General features: G+C 38.3%; 1 protein-coding gene across 4 annotated transcripts in view; it reads left to right on the forward strand.

Annotated features, from left to right (window-relative positions):
• Positions 1-1849: 1849 nt before the first annotated feature.
• Positions 1850-21297, forward strand: part of vldlr (very low density lipoprotein receptor) — a 30904-nt gene continuing 11456 nt past the window's right edge. For all 4 annotated transcript variants that reach the window (XM_061697690.1, XM_061697687.1, XM_061697688.1 and 1 more), the window contains exons 1-15: positions 1850-2301; positions 9346-9465; positions 10204-10326; positions 11475-11597; positions 11930-12138; positions 12752-12914; positions 13118-13240; positions 14112-14234; positions 15164-15283; positions 15582-15707; positions 16700-16871; positions 18924-19148; positions 19223-19341; positions 19823-19962; positions 20378-20519. In XM_061697690.1, coding sequence (XP_061553674.1) covers positions 2229-2301; positions 9346-9465; positions 10204-10326; positions 11475-11597; positions 11930-12138; positions 12752-12914; positions 13118-13240; positions 14112-14234; positions 15164-15283; positions 15582-15707; positions 16700-16871; positions 18924-19148; positions 19223-19341; positions 19823-19962; positions 20378-20519 — 2101 coding nt within the window. In that variant the 5' untranslated portion in view covers positions 1850-2228. The remainder of the gene's footprint in view (positions 2302-9345; positions 9466-10203; positions 10327-11474; positions 11598-11929; positions 12139-12751; positions 12915-13117; positions 13241-14111; positions 14235-15163; positions 15284-15581; positions 15708-16699; positions 16872-18923; positions 19149-19222; positions 19342-19822; positions 19963-20377; positions 20520-21297) is intronic.

Genomic DNA, 21297 nt, shown 5'->3' on the forward strand with positions numbered 1-21297 from the left:
TCAAAAAGAAATTTGTGGTCGTACAACAAGCATTAAATTAGATTCACAATCAACTGAGAAAGTGGGTAGTTTCAGCAACTCTTTCCTATGACATAAGTATTCCGAACTTGTTTAGAGAAGGTTAGCCATTTGTTGTCAAGGGAGAGCGTGTAAATGGAAAAGGACCCCAAGGCAGACAACGAGCTGGAGAACGAATTAATATAGTATTTTAATAAACAAAAGGCATACGATAAATGTGGATACAAACGCGAAAGTACAACCAAAAGCAACGATGAAAAAACAATAACTAAGGGTGCACTGGTCTACGTAACAAACAATAAATCCTACACAAAGATATGAGCAAACGACTCAGAAAACAACTCTAAAAATAACACGAGAAAGACATTCTACTGAACTGTGGACAGGGAACGCGGGACTCTGAATGCTGGGAATACAAACTGGGTAATGGCAGTATGCAGGAGCAATAACCTGATGACTTTCCGCTGCTGCTGGGCTTTAAACCCTACAGATTGCAATAGTTTGCAGGTGCTCTCAGCCGGCTCCACCCACCAACGATCGCCAGGTTAACTGAAAGACAATGAAACTAAATGAACAGCAACACCAACTTAAGAACATAACATTTGTGGCTTGAAGTTGTAAGATTTCAAGCACTCCTATGTTTTTCTACAGTTCTGCAAACAAAAAATAGCGACAAAAGGCAAAACAGTGAATCCTGGTGGCATAAAATGTTTCATTCAATTCCTTAAAATTGAGCTATTCAACTATGTAACAATAACCTAATTTAAAAAATTAAAAAGTGAAACTGCCATGTATTTTGTTAAGTCGTCTGCAGTGTTACAAATCATTCCAGCCAGAGCAATCCTTTTCGACACATATAGTATAGTACATACAGTTAATTTCGTGACAAATAATCATTATTCAAGATGCAAGATGAAATCTTGGCAGTCAACAAACCCATTTCAAATTGTTCAGTGGCTTCTGAGGTTTTTTTTTGTTTGTTTGTTTGCTTTTTCTCAATGAATGTAAAAATCTGGGGCAGAAAAAGCAGAAAAAGGGGTATCGGCAGCCATCAGATATATTGCGGGAAATGAATAAATAACAATTAATATTCCACTCTGGATGGGATTAGAGTTGCAAATTCAATAATGACAGATGCCACTTGTCCACATAAGTGTTGCAGATGAGCTGAAAGCCTATTCCAGGTGATTCTGGGCGAGAGGTACACAATGTACACCCTGGACTGGTCGCCCATTTTTTATATTAACTATGTGCAGTACAAATTAACATTGTTTAATACTCTTTTGTTCTTCCTATATTTAAGCACAGTGATAATGTTCAAATACTACATAATGTTACAGTGACTTACAATATGAAATACCTTTTGGGAATAAAACCTCTATCGTTTTTGATGAACACTCAGCCCTTTTACCCTACTGTATTTTAACGTTGGTGTTACTTGGTGACCTAAGTATTTTTAGGTTAATACTTTAAAAGTTTGAGAACCACTTGTAGATAAGCATAAACCACCCATTGGTCAAAATTGTTGATACTGCTTGATTGCTTAGGTGTCGCATAGCTATTGTTGTGGTCGATGGGTTTTTAATTTTTTTTTTAATGTATGTTTTCATCAGAACTCGACGTAACATTGATATCTGTGTGTATTATACACTCCTGACCGAACCATTACATTTTTTTGTGTTTAAATAAATAAACTAAGTGGGGGGGGGGGGGGGGGGGGCATTAATAAATAAATGATTACCGCAAAATGTCATGCAGATAGTCAAGGGTTAACAAGACGTAGAGAAGGAGGGGGAAGAAAAATCCACCTTGGTTGTGACGGGATCGGTATTGCACCAGCTGACCGGGCCGGCCTTGAACCGCTCATGTAGGAAATGGATTTGGTGTGGAATCGAGTAAACTGGTCTCCGAGCGACCAGTGAGGCGCGTGACCATCACCATTGATTCCGTAAAGCGCGTGCTGGTCCGTGCGTCAGCGTGCGTGCGTACGTACCGTACGTGCGTGGGAGCGTGTATGTCCGAGTGCATATGCGGGAACGCGCGCGTGTGTACGTGTATATGTACTGGGCGCTCGAACCAGTCGACAGATCCACAGAGCGAACAGCACCGCCGGCGCCGAGCCACAAGAAAGCCAAGCGGAGCGGAGCAGAGCTTAGCAGGCAGCCCGCGAGCGCTCGGCTAGCAACGAACAGCACGTTCCACAGTGAGACATGGTCGCTTCCACACCCGGAATCCTTCTGCTACCGCTGCTAATATGCCTCCGACACTACACAACTGTTCACGGTAAGTATTTACGCTCACCATTAAGGAAGGCAACGCTCGCAGCGTGCCGTCGGTAGTATTAGCTAATGTCGCCGGGCTTGAACACCTGTCTTCGTGCTGCTCGTACCTTACGTTTATTGTTGGCTATGGGACGATGCAGGCGTGACCCGTTTTCTTTGCGTGAGCCTACATAATACTAAAATATGTATTTTATGCTTTTTATAGCTAATTATTTCGGACTCCTGGCAATGAGAGTCGAAGCGGGCCTTTTTAATTTGTGTTGCGTGTCTAATTATTCTTTAAGTCAATCAGTTTCCTCCAACCGAACAACGCTCGCTGTTCCTTCGCGTACAAAATGTGATCTTCTTTCCCATTTTTTATGTCCTATTACTGCACGCTCCTATTGATACTCCCGTTCATGTTCCAATTGGTATACGGTGCTTAATTCTGAAGTGGGTTATGGATTACTATATGAAATTGTCACTACTGTCCAGTCAACACTGCCAGGTGGTGACACCTGAGTTCACCTGCCGCAGGTGACTTCAATCTTGCCCTGATTAGTGCGGCTGCACTTGAACGGTTTAGTCTTCTGTCTGCAAGTTAGTAACTCAATATTACTTTTTACCAGAGCTGCAATAGTTAATTCATCAACTATTTTGATCATCAGTTAATTGTTTGTAGGTGTTGTTTAACTTTTAATTGTCCAAATTATCTCAACAGTTAATATTCTCAACTTCTGTCTTCGTCCATCAAAGGAGACTGAATATCTTTGTGCCAAATCAAAATAAGTTTTTTTTTTTTTTTAATCTGCTTTTACTTTGGAAAACAATGAGCCACTTTTCTTGTTTACTGATGGTATGCACCAATCCAGTAACTGAATCAGAATAATAAAAATAGTTACTTTATGATAATCATTTGGAATTGTAGTATCAATAACATGTAAGTGACAATTTAGTTGAAACTGCACAATACAAAATAACAGTTAATAAACAATTGTAAAAAGAAAACTTTAATGCAAAATCAGTTTTTATCCAGTTATTCAATTAATTGATGGAAGAATCAGTTCTAAACATTTGATAGTGACAGCCCTCTCATGGAGAACCTTTTCAGAGCAACAATTAAGGGGGGTCTCCAGCCTCATTAAAATTTAACAATTTCATTTCGAATGTAAGCTAATTGAATATCCATCCTTCCATTTTCTGTACCGTTTTGCCTCATTGGGGTCATGCGCAACCAACTTCCGCGTTTGGCAAAATAAGACAAAACTCTTTCTTCCAGGTCAGGTAAGTGTCGGAGGTGTCCTATGGCAAGAGACCGGGACAAAGAACATGAAGGAATATGAAAGATCTATAATGTATTTTGTTTTACACAAGATGTCGTCATGAGATACAAAAGATGACCATATCTGATGTTTAAGCTTCATGTTTACATAGATCATACTTGTAAATAAATGAAATGCACATATTTATGTTGGTCTTAAGATGCCAGCGATAAAGAAAACAATATTCTAGCAAGTCTGGGTTCAAACCATTGTCTTCAGCCCCTAGTTATCGCTGCGCACAAAGGAAATCTGCTAGCCTGTTTTCTGGGTTTGTTCACGTCAGGTGACGTTCCACATAAGCCAGAGTGGGATGGTCATAGCCCTATGCCTGCTGACTGGGTGAGAGGCGGAGTACACACTGGACTGATAGCTAGCTGATTCCAGGGCACATAGACAAACAACCATTCACACTTAGGGACAGTTTAGAGCAGGGATGTCCTAGCTTTTTCTTCTAAGGGCTGCATACAGGAAAAATTGAAGGAAGCAAGAGCCATTAGTTTCCTTTTATTTACTTACAGTAACACGATAAAACCTGTCAATCAGTGCAGGTAAAGATATGCTTGGCAATTCTGTTCAGTAAAAATCCCATCATATTTGCAGCTCAGCATTCACAAATGTGCTTGTTTTTTTTTTGCAACCCATCCTTGTTACTCATTGAAAATGTCATCTATCTGCTGTTTTAGTTCTAAGGCCAAAGCAATAATAGTATTACTTTGTCGCCATCTGTTGGAATCTGCTTGTTTGGTTTACTTGTTTTTTGTTTCCCCCATCTTAGTTTGGGCTGTCCTGTTTTGATGGTCCTTGATTGCACCTCTTGCACCATCAAAAATGAAATTCTGCTACTCTCCTGGTGTAGCTCCATATAGCCCATGTACTTTAACATTACAAATTGTTTGTATTCCCTAACATTTATTATGGTACGTAAAAGACAAGTTTAATAACTTTTGCCACGTGTGCAGTTTGTTTGCCCATGTTTCTTGCCCATGCATCAATCTGTGCTAGTGCTTTTTAGGTTAATATGCTAACAAATACTATGGGCAAGCTTCATGTGGACTTGGTTTTACATTGAATAATTTAATAATTAGACTTAACACCGGCCTGATTGGTATTCGGCCGATATTTAGCATTTTATGCTGATCGGCTTTGTCATCTTTCGCCGAGCCTTGATTGGCTCCGCAAAAGACATTTACTCCGCATCACCATCATGCACAGTATATTTGAGTCCAAAAGCTAGTTTATTTTTAACCTTGTTGCATGTCTTTTGACATAGTACTGTAACTATCTGAACCCCAATAGTTTTTTTAACAAGGGGACAGACATGTCTGAGACAGACAACATGTAATGCCCAGTATAGATTAAGACTAATTTGCTCTTTCACGATTGCACTGTCAGACTACTGCAATAAAATCTTGTATTCCGATACCACCGCATCCCGTTTTTTTATACTCGTTTCAACTCAAATGCGACCGGATACACTCGTTACCGTGGCGACAAGTGGATCGCGCCGACTGTATTATAAATGTATATAATGTATTATATATTATAAACGTCTGTTGGCGGTCACTGGTGCTCAGGACAGGAGAGGGTGTTCATTTAAGGCTTGCTTGAGGTATGCTCTTGTACCTTTTAATACAATATGATATGGCAAGCAACAAAACTTTATGTGCGGTTGTGCGTAAACATGCTCCCTTTCTGTCAAATCGTGCTTTAAAGTTTCGGTGTAGCAATTTAATTAAAAATATTTAATAACTAAGCATCCATTATTTCTGTCATGTAAGGGTTCATGTTGGTTTGACCTGACTGATTAGAATACATGATCTGACTAGACCAGTGATTTCCAACCTTTATGGCGCCAAGGAACATATTTTACAATTTAAATATCTCAGGGCACACAACAAATAAAAGTCCCAAAGTGGATACATTAATTACTGTATTTGCTTCCTCCCATCTCATAGAAGACCATTCATTTGTTCTGTCTTTCACTATGCCTCACTGGCAAAAATAGATGAACAAAGTTACATTTATTGTAAATCTAATTTATTTTTTCAAGTATATACAGTAAATGAACAGGTCATTTAAGTAGACTCATTGCTCCAGCTTGTGATCGGTTATCTTTTTGTATTTAAATTTTTAGTTTTTTTTTTTTAACTCGGTGATCGGCCCCAAAAATCCTTATCGTGTAAAGCCTATTAATTGAATTTCCCAGAGAACAGCCACGCAACCACCGGGAGAACATCCAAACTCTCTAGAAAAGCTGGAACCCGGATTCAAACCTGAATCTTCTGAAATGTGTGGCGGTTGTTAACCGCATGCAGTTTTTTTCCCACCTCATCTTATAAATAACCCTATTTATCAAAAACTAACAGTCAACATAACCAGTTTCTCCAATCTTGAAGTCAGGAAACTTTTTCGTTTCCTGTCAGGGTTGGAGGTTGGCCGAACTTTGTCATCACACGATTATCGATCATATTCAAAAATAAGGAACTCTCCCCAGCATCAGCACAGGATAATTGGTCAGTACAAGCTTTAGAGACAACCAATAAATGGGTCTTTGCTGTCTTCAATTGGATTTGGGCTTAAAAGCCACCTTTATGTGTAGTGGTGTACAAGTGTAACATTTTGCCTCTGATTCTTCATGCTTGACTGGGAACTCGAAGGGAAGTGTTGGGCTTGGACCTCTGCCAAGACTGTTCCACTTTAGTCTGTGGATGGCAGTTTTTGGCCTTACAAAGTTGCTGTAGCGATCCATCCATTTTCTGAACCGGTTATCCTCACTGAAATGTCTACAGACGACCCCCTCATACTCACGGTTCGGCGCCTGCGGATTCACCTATTCAGATTTCCCCCCCCCACAATGTACTAATTTTATTTATTTTTGTGAAGCTGGAAATTTTTGGTTATTTGACAATTGTTTGGGTGTGTGTATATATATATATATATATATATATATATAAAAAGTTTTCCCCAATGCAGTTATGGAGATTAGTGGTCCAGTGTATACTAACCAGAGATTTGGATGTGATCACCTCAGCACTTGTTTTAAATTCCTTTGTCGTATGTTTTTAAAATAAGACTACAGCATTGTTTTTAGCCAAATTATCTCCAAATATCCATGGACAAAACAAAATGGTTGTGCCAATTCTGTATAGGTATTTTTTATATCCTGATATTTATTTACAAATGCATTATGTACACCACACCAACTATCCAGTGGCCAAATACCATTCAAAATATCTGGTGATGCAACCACTTTTTAAAAGAATGCAGTGAAGGGCAAGAATTAAAATAAATACAACACTGCTTAAAGTAACATTCAAGTATTATCCATTACTAAACAGAGGAAAATAAATTACAGGAGTCCCTCAGTAGTAGCAAAGTAAATCTAACAATGCGTTAGAGGATTATATCGTACGATAAATGTTTTAGGTCGTATTTAACGATATATCATTATATTGCACAGCTCTAGATTTAAATATCACAATCGTTTTTAATGAAGAGTTTTTATTCCTTGCTGTAGGTTAAATGAAATGTGCATTGTCATGTTCAAGAGTAGAGAAAATGCAGGCTCAATTATCAAATGCTTAAGGGAGAGTTTTGCACTTTGACTTGCATTGATTTCTCTTTTTCACTTTGTTTTTGGGTATTGAGACTTGTAATGTAAGCATACTTTTAATAACTAAACAGTTCTCCTGAAAAGCACCCAAGTGTACTGTAAATTTAAATTGTAAGAGTCTCTGAGCAAGGGGATATCACAAATTAGATCAAAAAGAGCAGTAGCAATGCCTGGCCTGATTTAAAATGGATGTAGTTTCCCTTCAGTTACAGTGATGGCATGCAAGACCCAGATCTTCAGCTACATGAACACAAGCAGTGTGGGTGTGCGCTTGGCTCCTGAAGTGGGCGGGGTGGCGCACTGGAGGAGGAGGGGAAAACACTGGAACAGTTTCTGTTACTGGGGAAAATTGCTTTAACATGACCGCCAGTGTGACACCATTTATATAAAGCACAGTGACATCCTATTTTTAGCAGGACTCATAAGTGCAACTTGGTGCCTGTTTTACTGTGTTTTTGAAAGTAGAAGTTTATCATATGATGGTACATGGTCTTTTTTTTTGTGATGGTATGTCATTTTTAATTAATTTGTATTTGTTTAATGTTGTCCCCCCCACCCCAAGAAACTGTCTTGATCAAATTTTAGCACTATGAATGCATGTTTATTACAACATCGTCTTGTCAACCCAGTGAGTGCGTTGCCTGCCAGGTGCACTTTTTGCACTTAAATGTGTTTCAGATAATTTAGTTAGTTTTAAGATCAACATTTGGTGATGGACTGGTGTTTTTGTTCCATTTCCCCCCCAGCATTAAAAAAACAAAAAACAAAAAAGTTCCCTTAATAACAAAGTATTGTATCTGTGACATGTTTTTTCACAATATCGCAAGGATCAATAACTATAACATACTTTACACTTCTTTTTTTTTTCTTTTTTTTTTTTTTTTTTTTTTTAAATGGTGGATCTTTGCCCAGACTAAATGGTATTTCCATATGGCCCGTTTAGGATAGTGGACCATTCCATATTTTTGCTGTTTTCTTTTTCAGAGGTAAAAATTTGAGCAAAAAGAGATTTTGAGAATGTTGAGAGACTAAATTTAGCCACTTGGATAGACATTAGTTAATCTTAGAACAAGGACAGGTCAGATGGTGATATATTAAGGTATTTGGTAGTCTCATCTCTAGTATGACAGACTGCACAAATAACTGCAGCTAGTTTAGAGATGCTGTAGCAGCCTTCGGCATCAATAAGACGGTTGCGTTCAACTGGTGCAAAATATTTATTCTTCTGCTTCTCAAGCACAAAAAAAGAAAACTTGTACAAATATTAGCTTTGTATCTAAATCACAGCAAAAGTCATACTCAATACATTTTCCAGTAAAAAACATAAATTTAATCAATTCTATTAAATCAATATTGCATACACAAGCACTAAGTGTAACAAAACACAATCCATCAACTGCCACATACTGTACCTCGATTCGCCTACAAAGGGTACAAAACGTCCTCCTGTCTGTGGCCTCTGAACAGCAGCTGGCACCTGATGTTGAAACAACTGCACTCGGTGACAAACAAACATGCTCTCATAAATGTCATGTTTAATGTCAGACATGAACGGAATGAACAACTACAACCGTATGTTATGCTTTTATTTCATTCTGCCTGTAACCTTCTTGCTACATGGTGATCCTGGTGCCCATGCTATTGTGTGGTGAAACAAAAGTTGCCATGTGACGACACCTTATTTATACAGTTTCTTGGGTGTGTGGCCAACCCTAGAACGAGACTATTACATAACCTGCTGCGCCAACCACTTACAGATTTCTCTTTTTTTGTAATTTGGTCAAATCAAATGTGTACGTTTAGTATGAGTTCATACTCTACCCAAACAGTGAACACATGCCCATGTTTGTTAAAATTTATTGGTGTGGAAAAATACCTGATTACATATTGTGAGGTGCAGTACCACTTGTAATGCTAAGATGAGCATCCTTTATGGTGGATGCACGCAATCTGTTCAGTGTTACAATGGAACATTTGAAATCTAAGGTTTAAATTTAATTTAATACCTAATCTACACTATAAATAAAATTGAGCGACGTATGATGAGCAATGCGGGACAAGAACTCGAGGGTTAAACATTACAAAATGTTCTATAAAAGTCATGTAAATTTTATCATGATCTGTCATTCAGGAACCAAAACAGAATGTGAGGCCAACCAGTTTCAGTGTGAAAATGGCCGTTGCATCCAGTCTGTTTGGAAGTGTGATGGTGACGAGGACTGCAGTGATGGCAGTGACGAAAGCTCATGTGGTAAGAAACTCAAATCTGACTTGGAACTGGTTTCCAAAATGAACACTAAATTAACACACTACCCAAAAGATACAACTGCAAATTTGAATGGGAGAGGGGGACTTCTTTTGAGATGATGAAATGTAACTGTTGCACTACAGTGATTCCATGTAGTGGGGTATTAAAAAAATAATAATAAACTCGTGGGGGACAAAATTAGTGCAGTCTATTATGGTAACCATTGTAATCGCAGGCATCACATGCTAGTGTAAAACTAGAGGAGCTCTTATCTCCTGGGAGTGAATGCCCTGCTGATACAAAGGCATCAGAGTAGTGCCAACTGAATGCCTTTTGAACCAATTAATTTAGTGTATATTGAATATACCTCCATGGGTGGATACAGGTTTTTGTTTTTTTTCCCCTCACATCCCCTTCTGTATCTGGGTCATTTGCGAGAACCTGTGGTAAGCCGCCAAATGTCATGCTGCAGAGCAATAAAAATTACTTGACTATCAAGCGTGTGACTATCAATTGAGTCATATTGAAATATCTACTTCCATTTTGAGCCCATCACTGCCCACTGGTGACATGTTAACGATATGAACCATACATGGACTTAAATCCATTTCATGTAATCATGCATTAATAATTGTGAAAGATGCTGTCTCTCAACAAAAATGGAAATAAAATCCTGGATATGCTCAGCATGTTGTCTGATTGTCACTATGATTGTCTTTTTCCCCTCCCTTTCCACAACAGTCAAGAAGGTTTGTCCAGACACAGACTTTGTATGTCGTAATGGCCAGTGTGTTCCAAAGAGGTGGCAATGTGATGGGGAGCCAGACTGTGAGGACGGGTCAGACGAAAGTGCAGAAATCTGCCGTAAGTAGAGCTCAAGTCTGTCAGCTTGAAGTCTGATATAACTTGTGAAGTGTCTCAGGTGAATGTTTTCACAGTATTTAGAAGTTCTAAAATTATTTTACATTTACCAAAATCTACTTATTCCCAGCTAGTGGACTCAAATGCGTCTCTCAGAATTTGGTCCCCATCATAAATACTAAAAAACTGGTTGTGTTGATAACTGATACAAAGACCACGCTAATCATTGCTAATAAAAGGCTGAAGGGTTTTCAAATTGAATTGGGAGACACTAGTCTTAATTAGTAGTGATGCACTGAAATGATGAATGCATAAATCGTAGTGACTGAAAACAAATCATGTATTTGCATATAAAATTGATTAATGCAGGGAAGTATTCCTGCTGTCTGAGATTCATGGTCACTTGTGATTGATTTGAGATGGTATGTTAATACTATGAATGAACAAGTCTGAGAGATGGGCAAAGCTGAGCATTTGCAAAGCAAACTGAGTGTATCAAAGATTGATAAATCTGATCAAGAGAACATTACCATGGTTAGACGTTTGTCTTGTCACTTTGAGCAATAAGAAATATTGCTCATAAACATGGGAGATATTTACAAAGGAGTAATTTAAAATGCCTAAAACTAGTTTTTCTCTGCAATTCTGCCTCTTGAACAATATTTAGGCTATGCTACCATTTACAGTATGGTAATAGTGAGATTAAGAGCAGTGTTCTTTATATGTAATGGTCCTAAATATAAAATATCAATCATTTGATCGGTTAACAATGCATACAGCCTGAGAGTAATTTTAGGAATTAAGGGCTCTGATAACAGAAGCATCATGCATCTTTGTACTTCTTGTGATTCTAGTAGTGGGTGGGCCCATAATGTGTACATATAATTAAAATTTTGTGTTACTTTAAAAAAAAAAAAAAAAAGTTTAGCTTATCTACGACTGGACTTTCCCAAAGGTTCTCAGAATTTTAGTTTTTGTGTCAGACTGTTCTGAATGGTTACTATTCCATGCACAGTATGTATAGTAATTTATCTAAGATCCTTGTAGTAGTGTTCTTTTGTAGCTACAGCAAGTACTAGAATAAAATGGTGGAACAAAACAGGTACTGCAATAAATCTTGATTTGTGGCATGTATTTTTGTGATCATGCAGACATGCGGACATGCCGTTTGAATGAGTTTAGTTGCGGAGCAGGTTCCACTCAGTGCATCTCCAACTTCTGGAAGTGTGATGGTGAAAAGGACTGTGACAATGGAGAAGATGAAGTCAACTGTGGTAGGCGGACACATACAATAAATAAATTGGTAGCCATAACAGTAAGATTTGCTGCCTCATATTTACTTTACTGGTAACAATTGAAATGGCTGTTAGGTTGAATTTGTATTTCAGAAAATCATGGCGTTGTTTCTTCAGATTTATTGTGCACAATGCTTAATGATACCATATGACTGGGTGCAAGGTCATGGCCGTGTCGTGTATACTCTATATAAGGTGGAGTGATTTGGCAGACAGGAAATACAGCCAACAGCGTATTGGCTGCAGGAAAAAAAAAAAAAAAAAAAAAAAATTACAAGTGCAGTTTGTAATGTTTGACTTTACACTTCCAGGTAACGTAACCTGTGCTCCAAATGAGTTCACCTGTGCCAGTGAACGCTGCATCTCCCGAAACTTTGTTTGCAATGGCGAGGATGACTGTGGTGATGGCTCAGATGAGGTGGCGTGTGTGCCGTCTTCCTGTGGACCGAGTGACTTCCAGTGTGGAAATTCATCATGCATCCCAAATAGTTGGGTATGTGATGAGGATGTTGATTGCCAGGTAAGGGAAACGCAATAAAATGGCAAGCATAAAAATTTACGAAGCACAGAACAAGAACAGCGGTTTTGTTAACAGCAATGTCTTCATACAAACATAGTGTTTGGACAAAAGTCAATTTATTAACGGCAGTTTGTGCTGCCCTTTGAGATTGTTTGGGAGAGATTGTTTGGCAAACTGTATAACTGCAAATCAGCTGAGCTGGTGAGCAGTTTACATTTAATGCAGATGCCTAATACATTTGTATCTGGGTTCATGAACCCATAGTCCAGTAATATTCATCCAAACAGTTTAATCAGATTTTTTTCTATTAATTTAAAACTCATTCACATCTCTACCTACCCTAAATTCGCAGTAAATGACATTTTGAAAAAGTGTGGCCCTTTATTTGAAATTATCATGGTGAGACCTTAATGCATGGCTGATGGAAACGCACAAATGATTTCAGTTGTTGCGTAACTGTTATTCCAACCAGTGATGTTGCACCTAGTCAGCCCTGCATCAGTTGGTTAGTACTTCCTTTTGGCCGGTACAATCAATAACGTGCTTCTTATGTGGAAGGATTACATGATTTACATGCTCTCTATTGTGCTACAACCGTTGTGTTCTTCTGCAGGATCAGTCAGATGAGTCTCCATCACTTTGTGGTCGTCACCCGACCCCACCAGCCAAATGCTCAACTAGTGAAATGCAATGCAATTCAGGAGTGTGTATTCACAAAAAGTGGAGGTGTGACGGAGACCCCGACTGCAAAGATGGCAGCGATGAAGCAAACTGTCGTATGTACAAACTCTTCCACTTTTTGTTTTTTGTTTTTTTATCTCCAATCATCCTTTATTCGGTACATGATGCACTGATTGGACAAAAAAAGAGACTAGGTATCACACTTCAGTAATTTCCCAACCAAACACTTTTTTCCTTTTTTGGGGGGTGAGGGTTGTCTAATATGATCTGACCAATGTTTTGTGTATGGTGTTGGCAGCTGTACGCACTTGTGGAGCAGATCAGTTCAAATGTGACGATGGGAATTGCATACTAGGCAACAGACAATGTAACGGCATCAGAGAGTGCACTGATGGATCAGATGAAGTTAATTGCAGAAACTGTAAGTTCTGAGCTTTTTTTTTTGTCATTTACAAGAGTTTGTTCCACTTGCAGCTGTTAACAATAGCCAACAAAATAACTTGCTGTGGTCAGAGGAGCACACATTTTACTAGTCCTAATCGAGCAACTATTTTGATAATCGAATTATTTAGAGCCATTGATTAACTTAAAATTTCAGCCTGTCAACAGTAAATACTGATTTCTGTAGTCATTCATGAAAGCAGACTTAGTTTTTTTAAAGTAAAATCAGTTTGCAAATGTCTTATTTTGACTAAAGAAAAGATATCAATTTTCTGACTTATTACAGACCAGTTTCAGCCATTAAAATAATCATTTGCAGCCGTAGTGTGTGTGTGTATATATAACCTGCAACTGATGTAGTTGAACCTGAAGCAGCCTCACAAGCATATATCAAATTAAACCATAGCCATAAACATTAATCAGTATCCGAGAAGTAGCTCCGTTTCAAAGTGAGTACATCACTGCTTATCGTGTTATTTGTTGTTTCATTAAACAATACCAAATAACAATCTGTTAATAGTCATTGAAAAAAAATTCACACTTTAATGCAAAATTTGCATTCAATTATTTGAATAATTGATAATTATAAAAATAGTTGACACTGACAGCCCTACATTTTACAAAGCATTTGGAAAAACCTTAACGCTATCATATAGTGCATTCAACCAAACAAGAAAAAATTGTTCATTTGCAGAATTCGTTTTTTAAGCTAACAAGGCACCCTTCATTGCAGTTTGCGTTCTTATTTGACATCAATATCCTTGACATCTTTGCAATAATGAAGGCATTTCAAATGATGCTGGAAAGGAGTTATTGCAAAGGTTATGCAAATCATTTGTTCCTTGTCACAGTGACTCAGTGTCATGGACCCGAGAGGTTCAAATGTCGTAGCGGTGAGTGTATCGAAATGAGCAAAGTGTGCAACAAGAACAGAGACTGTCCTGACTGGAGCGACGAACCCATCAAGGAATGTGGTGAGTTTCACAACACGGTGCAAACTAGCAACAAAAAAACTTCAGTCAGTTTGACTGGTCATTACAACATCCACATAATACATTGTGGTGAGCAAGAACAATGCACCTACTACCGGTATATTTTGAAATTGGTGGTAATGCAGCATCCAGTTAGCCTAAAACACATCCTGTATAGGGCGGCACGGTGGGGACTGGTTAGAGTGTCTGCCTCACAGTTCTGAGAACCAGGGTTCAATCCCCGGCCCCACCTGTGTGGAGTTTGCATGTTCTCCGTGTGCCTACGTGGGTTTTCTCCGGGCACTCCGGTTTCCTCCCACATCCCAAAAACATGCATGCTAGGTTGATTGACAACTCTAAATTGCCCGTAGGTGTGGATGTGAGTGTGAATTGTTTTGTTTATGTGCCCTGCGGTTGGCTGGCAACCAGTTCAGGGTTTAACCTACCTCCTGCCCGATGATAGCTGGGATAGGCTCCAGCACGCCCACGACCCTAGTGAGGAGAAGCGGCTCAGAAAATGGATGGATGGATGGACATCCTGTATGGTACATGTTGATAGATAAGGAAGTAATGCAGACAATGTTGTTTTTGCAGGTAGCATACTGTTTGACAAACTACTCCATGGTAAAATTGTGGGACATATGGAGAAGCCTGTGGTTAAACGAGGCTCACTGATCACGGAAATTCGTCGTGTTCGTCAGTCAGTTAACTCAAAGTTTTGAAACAGGTTTTTCTTTGTCAGACTGTTTAAATGTCCTGCTTTAGTTCGTTATCATTCATTAAGCCATTTATACCAAAGCTGTCATGCAACTGACTAAAGAATGCTACATGCTTCAGCCATTTGACTGACTGAATCAGGCATAAGGAACAGTGCCATTTTCTAGTATGAACAGTGTTTGCTTTATTAAAACCTGTGGTTTCATGTTCCGCAGATTTCAACGAGTGCCTAATGAACAATGGGGGCTGCTCACACATCTGCAAAGACATGGCAATCGGCTTTGAGTGTGACTGCACACCTGGGCTGCAGCTCATTGACCACAAGACCTGTGGGGGTATGATAGTTTTTTTTCAGAAATAGTATTTATTTCAAACATTGCTTGTTCATATTTAGCAACTACTCAAATGGTGCCAACAAGTCAAAATGTGGTGTAGCCAAGCATTTTGCAGTTACTGTAGATGATTTTGGAAAAATAAGTGGATGTCGCTCTTATGGTGTGACTACATGAGCACCAGCAGCTGCATGATGTGCCATTAGTAAACTTTTCTTGTACAGTATGTAGTTGTTAATATGCTGTTGTATTTGGCATTTGATTTTCTCCCTGACTAAAGTCATGATTCTCCTTTCTTCAGACATCAATGAGTGTCTGAACCCAGGCATCTGCAGTCAGATCTGCATCAACCTGAAGGGAGGATACAAATGTGAATGCCACAACAGCTACCAGATGGATCCAACTACAGGAGTCTGTAAGGCTGTAGGTGAGGGATGCCTGATCTAATCTAATACACCCCCACTTATCTAGCACCCTACCAACAGACATTGAAATGTCTGTCCAACAAGGTGACCTGGTCTTGGTATGTCTGGCAGGTCAGAGAATACAAAAATAAGAAATTGGTGGATGAGAATAGCGGATAGTCCTGCTAGCTTCACCTAATCTTATCGCCATTGTCTTCAAAATATTCATACCAGAGGGACTTGCGGCAAGGAAAAGGGTGCGACTGTGAAATGAAGTTCCATCTTCACTGCCAAAATGTACAAGTGTATCCTCAAATATGATAAAACCATAAGTGAGATACAAACAGTGAAACAAATGCTTAATTTTATTTGGAGCCTGGCTTTGATGGTCCGTGTTACAAGGTACTCTATGCTATGGAACACATTATCGGTCGGCTCGTTGAAGAGAAACGTGCATGGCTCATACTCATTGCAACAGCGACATTCAGTGTAATGGGGAGTTGAGTTTTGAATTTGTTTCTATGCCGGTCTGTCAAAATACGGTATGTCTGTCTTTACTTGAATCCAGTATGTGGCGCAATAAAAATTGGTGACCGCTGTACTGTGCTGAAAAAAAAATCGATCAATCATCGACTGGACTGTCTTCACATTCAAGTTGACTACAAAAAATATTTTTCAACCACTAGTATAAATTCAGAATTCTAAATAAGCTCCTCTGCCACCCCTCATCCCCCACCCACACAAAAAACAAACTTATATTTGTAAAACATTTCAAAATCTGTTGAATGGGAAGTTTTCTAGTGTTGCCACATCAATGCTCTTCAAATCACAAATGCTCAGGATTTATTTTATTTTTTCCCCATAGAGCAATTCAATATTTGAGTGTTAATTCCATCAATTTTAAATATTTTTAAGGTATAAAACAAAAAACTGAATCTTGGATGCATTTCCACTGCAGATGTAGAAGGTGAAAATGATTTTCTGTGTCTATAGTGACAAGTCCTTCTGTTCTTAGGCAAGGAGCCCAGTCTGATTTTCACTAACCGTCGAGATGTTCGTCGTCTGGGCCTGGAGAGGAAGGAGTACACTCAAATTGTGGAGCAGCAGAGGAACACAGTGGCTCTGGATGCAGATTTTGACCAGCAGATTATGTTTTGGGCTGACCTGGGACAGAAGGCCATATTTAGGTAATTTGCACATCATTCAGGTATATCGAAAAGCCTAAACTTGTACTGTTTTTGTCAGGGTAAATCCTTGTTTGCACTCTCTCTCAGTATGTTGTTTAGGCCTGTCATGATAGAAAATTTTTAGGACGATATATTTTCCCCAAAAATATCATGACAAACGATAGGATCGTCTTTTATGCCACTGAGATATTAGAGCATAATCACTCAATCCCCACTCTTTTCTCGCTCTGATTGGTTTAGAGACCACGCTTCTCAGATAAGGGACTCACATCAAATGAGATCTCTAAAGTTAGTATCAAGGTGGTATTATGAAATGGCATGAAAGTTTGGTCTGAGATGTAGGCTATGGGTCGAAAGAGTGAAGTGAAACTGCTAGTGTCTGATTTTTGTGAAAGCTGTCATGTGACAGAATTAGTCCTGCAGCTGCCACTTTTTTTTTCTGCAGTTTTATTTCAAACTTATAAAAATTTTACTTATAACTAGACTTTACACTGATTTGATCGGGCTGATCGGTATCAGCCGATATTTAGCATTTTATGCTGATTGGCTTTGTGTGGGTGTAGCAATTTAATTAAAAATATTTAATAACTAAGCATCCATTATTTCTGTCATGTAAGGGTTCATGTTGGTTTGACCTGACTGATTAGAATACACGCTCTGACGAGAGCAGTGATTTTCAACCTTTATGGAGCCAAGGACCATATTTTACCATGGAAAAAAATCTCACGGCACACCAACAAACAAAAGTGGATACATTACTGTATTTACTTCCTCCCATCTAATAGAAGACCATTCATTTGTTCTGTCTGTCACTATGCCTCACTGGCATAAATAGATGAACAAAGGTACATTTATTGTAAATATAATTTTTTGAGCAATTAAGTACACAAGTATGTACACAGTAAATGAACAGGTCATTTAAATAGACACATTCCGCAATCTTATTTTTTTAAAACTCTGTGATCAGCCCCAAAATCCTGATCGTGTAAAGCCTACTTATAACTGTACTTTAAATCTAAACATGCCCCAAGAATTCTTGCTCAACGGGCAAGGATTTCAGGCTGAGTGATCCCAAATGTGCAATGTGACACCATTACATCTTCACAAACGTTCTACATTCCTTATGTGCTCTTTATTTATTTTATTTATTTTTTTAAACACTGCTGCAATGTGGCAAAGAGAAGTTTGTTGCGCACGCCGATGGACAAGACGCTGGCTTGGACATCTCAACAGAAATTCTTTCCACTGTCATTTTAATTCCCACTTTTGTCCATGTATGATTCACTTAATCGATTGAGTTGCTCCATTAGACATATACTGGTTTAAATGAAATGCCTTAATATAGTGTGAATGCACCCTAAATAGTGTGTAGTATGTAATTCCATTCAGTTTGGAATGTCATTTAAGAATGCATTCCAGTTTTCTCATTGCTGAATGAGGTAATTAAAACTACAGTGGACCCCTGCAATTCGCAATAGGGACACGGCTGGATCGCGAAAATCCGCGGATAATTGACACCAATTAGAATTGCGTTGGATTATATATATATATATATTTTTGAAACCCCAAAATGCTTGAAATAAAATGGAAAACTAAAAAAAAAAGTAGTTTTTCTTAAATGTGGATTCACCTACTCTTGGATGTTTTAAAAACATGTATGCATGGGGTCTAGTGTACATGTAACCAGTGACTGGATATTGTAGCTTTTTCCTTTCTGCAAACAAGATGACTTATAGGAGCTGTATCAAAAATTCTGTCGTTACTTTATCTGTTTTGATTTATTAATGGTTGCTATGCAGTGATCTTGAGCTGCACTGCATCCTACTGAGAGGTTTCAAATATTTTAGTTACCTTTTTAACATGAGTCAAAATATATACAAATGTTTGTTTGTAATACACTGCAAACTACAACCATGGCAATAAACAATGATTCCTTCCATTCAGCTTCTTTTTTCAGTGAACTGGTTTGTTGCATTTCTAGTAATAGTCTACAATTTGTACATTGTGGTAGATATGAAGTATTTCAATTTGGTGCCATTTTTTTTCTTACAGCACTCTGCTGGACAAACGTGGCGATGTGAGCACCCAAAACAAAGTGATAGAAAATGTCCACTCTCCCGTTGGAATTGCTGTGGACTGGATTTATAAGAACCTGTACTGGTCTGATCTCGGTATCAAAACCATTTCTGTTGCCAACTTTAATGGAACCAAGCAGAAAATTCTGTTTAATAGAGGCCTGAAAGAGCCAGCTTCCATTGCGGTAGATCCACTGTCTGGGTAGGTACTTATCAGGATTTTGAAGATGTCAATACAGTAAACTGTACTAACTTTTGCGGCTCTGTCAATTGAAGGTTTCTGTACTGGTCTGACTGGGGTGAGCCAGCAAAGATCGAGAAGTCTGGTATGAATGGAGTCGATAGGCAGATTCTTGTAGCAACAGACATCCAATGGCCAAATGGAATAACCCTTGGTAAGAACAAGGTTGTGCACACAAGCCAATCAATCATTCACAATATTACTAAATATTTGGCTCTGCTTATTTTAAATCTTAAGTCAACAGAAGTTATCGTTTCATGAAGTAATCTGCAACTGTGGGAAATTTTTAAATTCTTAACCTGAATATATGGTGCATGTGGGTACAGGATTGTGTGGTGGGTTCATTCAGTATTTATGATTAAAGTACTACAATGTTAACTAGGTTTGTCATAGATTTTAAAGTGTCTTTTCGATGTGCAGTGCCAATTGAACAATACCTTTTTGATGGATTTGAACACACCTGACTTTGGTTTTCTTACAACAGCCATTTTTGTGGCATCATTTTGAAAATGTTGCAAATTACTCTGGCTCTTCAAATTCCAATTTGCTTCCCCCTTTAATCTACATTTGCCCTTTTTGACCATTTTATTACCTTTTGTCATACCCTTCTAATCTTCTGGCTGTTCTTTTTCTAGATCTAATCAAAGGCAGGCTGTACTGGGTTGATTCAAAGCTACATATGCTCTGCAGTGTCGACCTGAATGGGGACAACAGGAAGAAAGTGCTACAGTCGTCAGACTACCTTGCTCACCCCTTTGCTCTCACTGTTTTTGAGGTACTGCTGCCACATTCTTTAGCATGTTTCTGTTTACAAAACTCAGGACATTAGTCTGGCATTGTCATAAATATTGTTGCTTTTACAGTATACATATTGTACATAATTGTTGATAAGGTCAAACAATTGTCAAATGATCACCCACTCTTCTCAAACAAGCTACAAAATTATTTTTAACGGTACAGCAAAATTGTTTTTCTTTTACCCTTTCATGTTCTTAGAATTTTAATGAAGTACTATATGTTAATGTTTAGAATTTAGTTATTTGTAAAACTAATGGTAAGATTCATACTGGTTTGCTTCTCTAATGTAGATATTTCATTTAGCTTTTTATGTACATTGTTTTGAGCTGCTGCTGGCTACTGTAGGGTGTTTTTAAAAAAAAAAAAAAAAAAAATTCTGATCCTCTTTCCAGGATCGTGTCTTCTGGACAGATGGTGAGAAGAAAGCCATCTATGGTGCTAACAAATTCACTGGATTGGACATTGTGACACTAGCCAGCAACCTGAATGATCCACAGGACATCATAGTGTATCATGAGCTTATTCAGCTATCTGGTAAAAAACATAAAACAATTTATACATGTACTGTATACAGACCCGCCATACTGTAATCATGCCTAAAATAATTGTATAATGAAACAAAGGAATTGCCAGGTTTATTGGGCAGGGTTTCAAAGATACTGTATTGAGAAAACTCTTGGAGTTTATAGGACCTATAGCGTCCAGATGGCCTATATTTAGCTGATAAGTTCTTTGTATTTTTTTGCTTAAAACAAAACTGGCAGTTGTTGTTTCCAGCAACTGATAAAAAAATTCACCACCTAATCTTTAGCTCTTCTTAAAAGCTGTAGATCACTGGATTCTCAAAATCCAGTGATCTACTGCTAGCATCTAAAGGGATCTGTTAATTACAGTGGTTTACAAACGTGAATTTAACGAACAGTTGGGTTGAGAACCTCTTCCATGCTTACCTGTTGCAAAATGTACTTGACTGATATGTAGGTGGCAATAAACTGTTGTTTATCACATTGCAATACAACAATTTATATAAATTGGTGATTCTTTCTCTGTGGGCCAGTAACAAATGCCTCACAGCCCGTTACCAGTCTGTGGACCGGTGGTTGGGGAAGACTGCTTTAAGGTTCATTTGACCTTCAACTCAGGCCACGCAGCGAGTCCTTGTCGCTCAGTTTGTTTTTTTTATTTATTTATTTATTTATTATTTTTTTTTAAAGTTTATCTGTAAATTGTCATGAAAAGCTCTTGTTTTTGTTTTATAGTTTGAGGCAGCATAAAAGCAAAAACTACTAGTCGTTCTGTTTAAAACGTTTTT

The sequence above is a fragment of the Phycodurus eques genome, chromosome 15 (genome assembly GCF_024500275.1).
Source record: "Phycodurus eques isolate BA_2022a chromosome 15, UOR_Pequ_1.1, whole genome shotgun sequence".
NCBI classification, from domain to species: domain Eukaryota; kingdom Metazoa; phylum Chordata; class Actinopteri; order Syngnathiformes; family Syngnathidae; genus Phycodurus; species Phycodurus eques.